This window comes from Trichomycterus rosablanca, chromosome 8 (genome assembly GCF_030014385.1).
Source record: "Trichomycterus rosablanca isolate fTriRos1 chromosome 8, fTriRos1.hap1, whole genome shotgun sequence".
Lineage (NCBI taxonomy): Eukaryota > Metazoa > Chordata > Actinopteri > Siluriformes > Trichomycteridae > Trichomycterus > Trichomycterus rosablanca.
In genome coordinates this window covers 1,599,321-1,608,302 of record NC_085995.1, presented here as the reverse complement: position 1 = coordinate 1,608,302, position 8,982 = coordinate 1,599,321, and the positions used below count along the sequence as shown (strand labels likewise).

Genomic DNA, 8,982 nt, shown 5'->3' with positions numbered 1-8,982 from the left:
CGGTGGTAGAATGATGAACCTGACGCCTCTGCTGCTTCTGCTGCTTGTCGGCTCTCTGCAGCTGGTTTCTGGATGTAAGTATCGATTACTTTATCAGAAACAGGTATTTATTGTACTGCGCAGCACTTGGTGTGTGTAGTAGGATGGAATACGCTGAACAGGCTGTGAGTTTATTGTAGACGCCCGTCCGGCTGATAGTACTGCAGAGATTCAAACCCATATCTCAGCAGTGGGGGGATATAACAGCCTACCAAACACTTCACTATTATTATTATTATTATTATTATTATATTTATTATAATTATCAGAAGAAGTGGCAAATTATTTATTAAGTTTTAATAGGAGTAAAGTGAAATGTCACCCTGATTCAGATTCAATTCAGTGTTTAACATACCTGTCTTAAATAAAATAGCTTTTAATTATGCCGTGTTTAATCTGATTCTATAAACATTTTCTCCTTTTAGCTTCTTATGCTCCTAATGTGGGCCGCGGCAGCTGCTGTGACAAAACCACAAGAGTAAAGATTCCTCTACACAGAATCACATCTTACAGCTGGACCAGCAGTGATTGTCCCAGCAAAGCAGTGATGTGAGTATCATCCACAATCCCGTCAACATGCTGCATTTCCTCACATCATTTCTGTAACAAACTGTGGAGTTTTACTGAATCTGTGTCAGTGCTGTAACACCAACATCATTTTTATTCTCTGACAGTTTCCAGACGATTGTAGGAAACCAGATTTGTGTGGATCCTGAAGCTCCCTGGGTAAAGAATCACACGAAAGCGGTGGATCTTAAACAGAAATCATCAACAACCAGTGGAACCCCAAAATCCAGCACCAGCGTTTAAACTGAGTGTAATATAACAGTTTATAACATGAATGTATTTAATATTTGTTGTAAATCAGTGGAACAAAATTCTTCAGTTCTGATCAGTCTGTAATCACGTCACTCTTTATATCGTCTTTATTAATATAAACTGCTAAATAAATTAAGAAAAGAATGAAAAAGAATGAAATAAAGATGTATTTTGTTCATACTAAGGGTTTGTTCTTTTGGATAAAGATAATAATAAAAATAATAATAATAATAATAATAATATCATTAATAATAATAATAATAAAAATAATAATAATAATAAAAATAATAATAACATCATTATGAATAATAATAATAATAATAATAGTAACAATAATATAATTATTATTATTAATAATAATGATAATAATAATAATGTAAAAAATAACATACAGCTGTATGTACAGCCCTAATAATAATAATAGAAATAATAGTAATAATAATAATATTATCATTATTATTAATAATAATAATAATACTTATTTATTTATTCATTGTCTGTTTTATCACCATTTTATCCTGGTCAGAATTATGGAAAAGCAGGAAACTACCTGGACAGGTGCTCAGTCCATCACAGGGCAGATACACACACACACACACACATACACACACACACACAACTTAAACTCAAAAGAAGCTTTACTGGCATGACAAATAAGGACAAAAGGAAAATAAGAAAGAACAAATATATACAAAACAGTTACAGATGCACGAACATAAAATAGAATAAACTAATAATAAACACGGTGCAAATAATAACAATATAAATGGTAACATTTACATTAATTAGGTAGTAATAAACATTTATTGTGTGCGTGTGTGTGTGTGTGTGTGTGTGTGTATGGGACATGATCACCCACTGTCCCTTATCTGGTGACAGGTGTGTGTATAGAGTGCTGCTAGTGTGCAGCTCTCTCTGTGCTCCCCCAGTAGGTGGGGCAGTTTGTCGGGGTCTGGGAGGGAGATAAACTCGGGGATGACGGTGTTAAATTTAGGGAAGAATTGGGAGCGGATGTGGTGGTACTTGGTGCACTGGGTGAGGAAGTGCAGCTCCGTCTCTACTGTACTGAGAGTGCAGTGCTGACACAACCTCTCCTCCCGGGGCAGCCAGGACCGGGTGTGTCGCCCCGTCTCCACGGCCAGGTCGTGTGCGCTCAGTCTGTACCTCGTCAGGGTGTTTCTTAATTTAGGGTCGGATACTGTGCTCAGATAATCTGCTGTACTGTAGTGTCTGTTTAGGGCCAAATAACAACAAATAACAAATAATAACAAATAATAACAAATAATAACAAATAACTGCATTTTACTCTGAACTTTAGTTTCAGTTTCCCAATAATTCAGATATTTAATTTTGAGCCACACACACTCACATATACACACACTCTCACACACACACACACTCCCAAACCGGAGCACCCAGAGGAAACCCACACAGACACAGGGAGAACATGCAAACTGCACACAGAAAGGACCTGGGTTACCTCATCTGGGAATATTAATGATTAATGTTGATATATAATAAATGTGGTAAATAACTGTGGTCCTGAGACACTCAAACATTCAGATGTTGTTTCATTCAATTCTCTAGGCAACTGAAGGTTAAGGGCCTTGCTCAAGGGCCCAACAGTGGCAGGGCTTGAACCAGCGACCTTTAGATTCCTAGTCCAGTACTTTAACCAGTAAGCTACAACTGACCTACTGTTTATGACCCTAAGAGGTGAAGATTTACATTTCTCATCATTTATATGGGCAGCTTATTGGTACAATATGCTGTATGTACAAAAGTATTGGGATGCCCCTTTTAATGATTGAATTCACGTGTTCCAGCCACAATGATTAAAAACAGCTTTATAAAGACATGAAGAAAAGCTTCAGTATAAAGAAACTCCAGCGTCCTGCACACTGAACAACTTTGGAATGAACTGGAACATCGACTGAGGCTTAATAGACAGTTATCAGTGTCCAGTAATACAAAAGCTCTTTAACTGAATGGGCACAAATTCCCTCAGTGCTGTGAGAAGCCTACTAGATGAAAAGAGTCCGACCGGCTCATGATCAGGTGTCCAAATACTTTTGATCATATAGTTCAGCTACAAGTATTTATTTAATTATTATACACACACACACACACACACACTCACTCACACTCTCTCTCTCTTACTCGCTCACACACACACTCACACACACACAGAGTAGAACTGATGATGTCATAATAGAGGCACCTTCATGCTAACAGAGCATCATTCCGTGTGTGGGACTCAGAGAGAGAGCAGCTACTGACCTGCAGCACAGGAAGCAGCTTCTACATCCTTTATTTTCTATCATTATTATTGATATTATATCAGTATAATAACTGATAAAGATCTTCTGTGTCTCTTCCTTCAGTCCACAGCCATCATGAGCAGGATCATGAGGCGTCTCCAGCGCCTCTTCTGCCGTGGAAGCTGGGACGAGGAGAGCGACACGAGAGGGGAGAAACTCCGGCAGATCCCGAGAGAGATACGAGAGCTGGAGAGAGAGATGGAGCTAACGCAGAAGGAAATGAAGAGAAAGGAAAAGGAAAGAGAGAAGAAGCTGGACAAGAAGAGAAAGCAGAAGGAAAGGAAAAGGAGAGAGGAGGAGGAGAAGAGAGAGGAACTGACTCGGGGGATCCTTCAGTTTTATAGATCCAGCCGGACCGAGAGGCTGGAACTGGAGAACCCGTGGGAGCTTGAGGAACAGAGATCTCGGGCGAGAGAGATAGAGGACGTGTTGGAGAGAGAGAGACTTTATGAGGAACGTCCTGGAAAAGTGAGTCAAGTGACCTTATTGATGACTTTGACCTCCTGTACTGAGAACAGTTTATCTGTCGGTGGTTTGTGGCTCGTCCCTCCTCGAACCCGCGTCTGTGGGTCCTCATGACCGGCTGTCGGCACCTAAAGCTGCTTGAGAGAAACTTCAACCCTGTTGTTAAGTGCTAACATGAAGATTAAAGCATCAGTGTTCCTGATTTCTCATCATTTGGTGAATTATGTTGAAAATATTAAAATAATTCTATATTTTTCTATTTCTGAAGGTCCTGTTTCAACAGACGTCCACAAAGCTCAGTGGACGACAAAGACGATACGCAGTGCAGGACACGCCGATGTTCTTAGAAGGACAGGCCGACCTGGTTGACCAGATCAGATCGACTTTACTGGATCTAACGGAGCTCGAGCAGCAACAACAAAGAGCCGATTTTGAACTTAGAAAAAGGACGCTGGACGACATTCAGAGTGAGGTGGATCAGTTAAAGAAACTGGCCATGAACCTCCAGAACAAGTACAGCGTCCAGCAGGAAGACGTGACGAAGGTCCGAGCAGATCCGAAGGTCAGAGGGCTTAAAAATATCGAGTTCACGGTGAAAGTGACCGAGCCACAGGAACAACGGTTGACCATGGACGAATTTAAGAAAGAGAGAAGAACAAATGTAGGAGAGCAGAAAGAGGAGAACCAGCACGGCTATTTAAACATCAGTGAGCTGAAGCAGGAGCTCAAGCTGATAAAGTCTGAAGCAGAACTGAAGTTTAAGTCTGGTTTAACTGGGAGAATCAGGAGCACAAAACATCAGGAACAACTGGAGATTAAAGCAGAAATGGCCATGCTGGGTCGGTCTGAGAAAAACAGACAAGATGAACGTCCAGAGGAACGTCCAGAGGAACGAGAGAGGGACTTTATGAGACAGATAAGAGAAATGGAGAGAAAGATAGAGGAGAAACATGAGCTGGATCTGAGAAGAGAGAAGGAGAAATGGAAGGAGGAGATGAAAAAGCAGAAGGAAAAGTACCGACTCAAGTTTCAGAAGATTTTCAGGACTGAGAAAGAAGAGAACAGAACCAGACGAGAACATGAGAGAGCAGAAGAGATGAAGCAGCAAAGTGAATCGGAACTGCTTCAGGAGAATCTGAGAAGAGAAAATGAGCGGCTCCAAGAACTGCAGAGAATTAAAGAGCTGCAGGAGAAAGAGGAGGAGCTGGAGAGAGAAAGAAAGCTGATGGAGGAAAAGCAAAGAGAGAGAGAAGCCGAGCTGAGAGAGATGATGAGAAAGCTCAAGGATGAGAGAGAAACAAGTAAGAGAAAGGAGAAGGAATGGAAACAAAAAGAGCAGGAGGTGACGTCTCATCTCCATGAAATGGAGAGAAAAGTAAAGGAGGAGAATGAAGAAAGAAGAAAGAAAATGAGGAGCGAGGCTGAAAGATTTGAGACGGAGAGCCGCCTGGTGGAGGAGCCAAGACGAGAAGTTCAGTCAAAGGCTCGTCTCAGGAGAAAGAAGGAAACAATGATTGAGGAGAAAGAGAGGAGCTGGAAAGAAACAAGGAGAAAGATGGAAAAGGAGGAGGATGAAGAGAGGAGAAAGAAAATGAGAAGCGAGGCTGAAAGATTTGAGACAGAGAGCCACCTGGTAGAGGAGCAGAGACGAGAAGTTCAGTCAAAGGCTCGTCTCAGGAGAAAGAAGGAAACAATGAACGAGGAGAAAGAGAGGAGGTGGAAAGAAACAAGGAGAAAGATGGAGGAGGAGGAGGAGGAGAATAAAATTGAGATAAAGGAGCTAAAAGAGAAGATGATAGTGACAGACAGTGACATGGAGAAGGAGAAAGAGAATGAGATGAGAGAGGAGAAGGAGGAGAGAATGATGCTGGAGAAAAGAGAAAGCACGATGGATGGAGCAGAAAATCCTGAGATGAAGATGATGAGGAGGAGGAGGTGGGTAGGAGCTTCATTTACTGGAGTAACTTGTAGAGATGAAACCTGTTTTCAGGTTTTCAGACTGAAGGAGTCTCACATGTTGAGCTGCGATATTATTCTGAGCTCATCAGACCAGATGAAGGAACCCAGATCCAGTCGCACTCGCCCCGTTATCTGGACGCTCGTTTTCACTTCACCCGAGTGATTATTTGGTGAGGAGCGGCGCATTCACATTTACTCGCTCGTTTGTTGCAGGTCTGAGGAGAAAGAAGAGACAGAAATAATAAAGGAGGAGGAAAGAAGGAGAGAGAACAGACAGGAGCACAAGAAGAAGCGAGAGAAGCAGAAAGAGAAAGAGCTGCAGAGAGAACCTGCAAATCATCAGCAGGAGACAAAGCGGCTTAGAAAGAAGAAGGAGAAACAGGCGGGAGAGGAGGAGAAGGAGGCGCAGAACAAGAAGGAAAATATAAAGAAGGAGGAGGAGAACAATGAGAAGGTGAGGACGATTAGTGAGGCTTGATTCTCTCCTCGTTTCCAGTTTGGTTGATTAATTCTACACGTTATCATTTTAATAAACTCTTCATCTGATTTCAGCTTCTGGACCAGAACGTTCTGCAGCCTGATCCAGATTCTCTACCCAAAGATCCGACGGTCATTACCCGCCGACCTCTCGTACCAAACCCAGACCCCACAGGACACAAGTCTCACCAAAGCCTGGACTCTCGGTCTGTGAGACCTAAACGTAATGCTGCTCAAAGTAAAGCTGAGAACATGAAGCTCAATCTGAGCTCCGACACCACACGACACGAGACCGGTCAGTGCCCGGGTCCTCCGGCTGCCCTCGGCGCTTCTCGACCTCCAGAGGAGAGAGTGAGTGCCGAGACGGGCGCGGAGAAGGTACCAGAGCGAGACGATCCACAAGTCATCAAGCAGAATCAGAAGAACGAAACCTGCTGCGAAGATGCCGCCAGTGGAAAAGAGAAAAAGAAAGAGAATGAGATGAGAGAGGAGAAGAGGGAGAGAATGATGCTGGAGAAAAGAGAAAGCACGATGGAGGGAGCAGAAACTCCTGAGATGAAGATGAAGAGGAGGAGGAGGTGGGTAGGAGCTTCATTTACTGGAGTAACTTGTAGAAATGTGTTTTCAGGTTTTCAGACTGAAGGAGCTTCACATGTTATTCTGAGCTCATCAGACCAGATGAAGGAACCCAGATCCAGTCGCACTCGCCCCGTTATCTGGACACCCGTTTCCACTTCACCTGAGTGATTATTTGGTGAGGAGTGGCGCATTCACATTCACTCGCTCGTTGGTTTCAGGTCTGAGGAGAATGAAGAAACAGAAATAATAAAGGAGGAGGAAAGAAGGAGAGAGAACAGACAGGAGCACAAGAAGAAGCGAGAGAAGCAGAAAGAGAAAGAGCTGCTAAGAGAACCTACAAATCATCAGCAGGAGACAAAGCAGCTTAGAAAGAAGAAGGAGAAACAGGCGGGAGAGGTGGAGAAGGAGGCGCAGAACAAGAAGGAAAATATAAAGAAGGAGGAGGAGAAGAATGAGAAGGTGAGGACGATTAGTGAGGCTTAATTCTCTCCTCGTTTCCAGTTTGGTTGATTAATTCGACACGTTATCATTTTAATAAACTCTTCATTTGATTTCAGCTTCTGGACCAGAAAGTTCTGCAGCCTGATCCAGATTCTCCACCCAAAGATCCGACGGTCATTACCCGCCGGCCCCTCGTACCAAACCCAGACCTTCACACAGGACACAATCCTCACCAAAACCTGGACTCTCGGTCTGTGAGACCTAAACGTGATGCTGCTCAAAGTAAAGCTGAGAACGTGAAGCTCAATCTGAGCTCCGACGCCACACGACACGAGACCGGTCAGTGCCCGGGTCCTGCGGCTGCCCTCGGCGCTCCTCGACCTCCAGAGGAGAGAGTGAGCGCCGAGACGGGCGCCGAAAAGGTACCAGAGCGAGACGATCCACAAGTCATCAAGCAGAAGCAGAAGAACGAAACCTGCTGTGAAGATGCCGCCAGTGGAAAAGAGAAGAAGTCCGAACACAGGAGCACGCCGGGCCTCGTGGTGGAGTGGGTCAGTCAGAAGATAAAGGAACGCTACCAGAGGAAGATGAAGAAGAGCTTGAGGAGAGAGCAGCTACATGGGAACAAATTCTACGTCATCAGTAAATCATCTCTCATCATTCTGGAACAAAGCAGCTATTCTTCATCGTCTGAAACATCAGAGAACTGATGCAGGATTTTCTTTCCTTTCTGTCCCAACAGATACTAATGGTTTCTGGTTTGAAAAGGTAAATGTGGCCAAATTTGAGCAGAAGAAACGAAAGCAGCTGCAGAAGAAGGAGCAGATGTGCCAGAGGGTTCAGAATTTCGTCAGGAAGTTGGAGGAGAAAAGGGCCACGAAAAAGGAGGAGAAGAAAAAAGAGAAGAACATGAACAAGAAGGTAAGAAAAAGCTGGAAGCTTCATCCAGCACCAAACTGGTCAAACTGGATTAAAGTTCATCACAGTGGCGTCACACAGTTTCACCAGATATTAAGAACTTCATTCAGATCTTCCTAGATGCTTCACATTATGGATTGAACATGTTCTGTTTCTGACTCTGACTCCAGGAGCTCCAGCAGCCTGGTTCCACCTCTCCAGGCCCCGGAGAAGCTCTCACACCGAGCCCAGAACCTGATCCTCCAAAATGTAAAGCTCGGATCATCTTCGTCAGGCCCATCCATCCGAGGCCCAAACCCACCAATGACGGGTCCCGATCACGCCTGGACCTCCCGCCTGTGACCTGACGAGGGAAGAAAAGCTGCTGTGAGGTTTCCTGAGAGAGAACCAGGATTCTCCTGAGGTTTCTCTCATCAGATGCTGGAGGGGAAGAAGAAGAGAAAGAAGAAGGATCTCCAAGCTTGATCAAACCTGGACCAGAACATCAGTGTTTCTTAATAAAGCTCCTTAATAAAAATGTTGTATTTGAGACTCTTATTGACTTCCAAAGTTCAGTAGAAGGATCAGTGTGGAATAACCAGGGTTCTATAAAGCACCGACCCTCCTGCTTTAGAGGAATTTTGCTCGTCAGGCCTGATGTGTCGAGTCTGAATGAAGCCGGTTATTCATTTAATTTGGTTTATTTGGTGATTGAATAATTAAGAAGGTCTAAATCAACATCTACACGTGTACAGGATAATGAGATAGTTTTTCTGAATATTCCGGCTTGTTCTGAAGCTCAGAGGTCAGGGGCCTCACTTAAGGACCCAGCAGTGGCTGCATGGTAGAGCCAGGCTTGGAACACGGAACCTTTTGATTGATTGTCCAAAGCTCTACCCACTAATCTCCCACTGTCCCTATTAGCAACTACAGTGGACCCTTGAGTTACAAACTGTTTACCATACGAACATTTCAGGGTAACGAA

The 8,982-nt window shown here is 43.7% G+C and overlaps 2 protein-coding genes across 2 annotated transcripts in view; both read left to right on the top strand.

The window, feature by feature from the left end:
• LOC134319274 (monocyte chemotactic protein 1B-like) overlaps positions 1-976 on the top strand; it is a 983-nt gene extending 7 nt beyond the window's left edge. Inside the window, exons 1-3 of the mRNA XM_063000352.1 lie at positions 1-74; positions 465-588; positions 714-976. The exon at positions 1-74 is cut by the window's left edge and continues 7 nt beyond it. Of these exons, the coding sequence (XP_062856422.1) occupies positions 11-74; positions 465-588; positions 714-849 (324 nt within the window). The 5' untranslated portion in view covers positions 1-10 and the 3' untranslated portion in view covers positions 850-976. The remainder of the gene's footprint in view (positions 75-464; positions 589-713) is intronic.
• Positions 977-3,217: 2,241 nt separating this feature from the next.
• LOC134319253 (golgin subfamily A member 6-like protein 22) lies at positions 3,218-8,535 on the top strand. Its single transcript, XM_063000319.1, has 8 exons — positions 3,218-3,647; positions 3,913-5,579; positions 5,817-6,057; positions 6,156-6,658; positions 6,878-7,118; positions 7,217-7,742; positions 7,843-8,021; positions 8,189-8,535. Exons 1-8 carry the CDS (start codon positions 3,255-3,257, stop codon positions 8,363-8,365), a joined length of 3,927 nt encoding a protein of 1,308 aa, XP_062856389.1. The 5' UTR covers positions 3,218-3,254; the 3' UTR covers positions 8,366-8,535.
• The last annotated feature ends 447 nt before the right edge of the window (positions 8,536-8,982 follow it).

Bases quoted from the DNA above. Each gene is read 5' to 3' on its own strand.
- LOC134319253 (XM_063000319.1), top strand. From the start codon at position 3,255: ATGAGCAGGATCATGAGGCGTCTCCAGCGCCTCTTCTGCCGTGGAAGC. The intron at 5,580-5,816 runs GTGGGTAGGAGC...CGTTTGTTGCAG, and splicing joins AAGATGATGAGGAGGAGGAG to GTCTGAGGAGAAAGAAGAGA. The intron at 7,119-7,216 runs GTGAGGACGATT...ATTTGATTTCAG, and splicing joins AGGAGGAGAAGAATGAGAAG to CTTCTGGACCAGAAAGTTCT.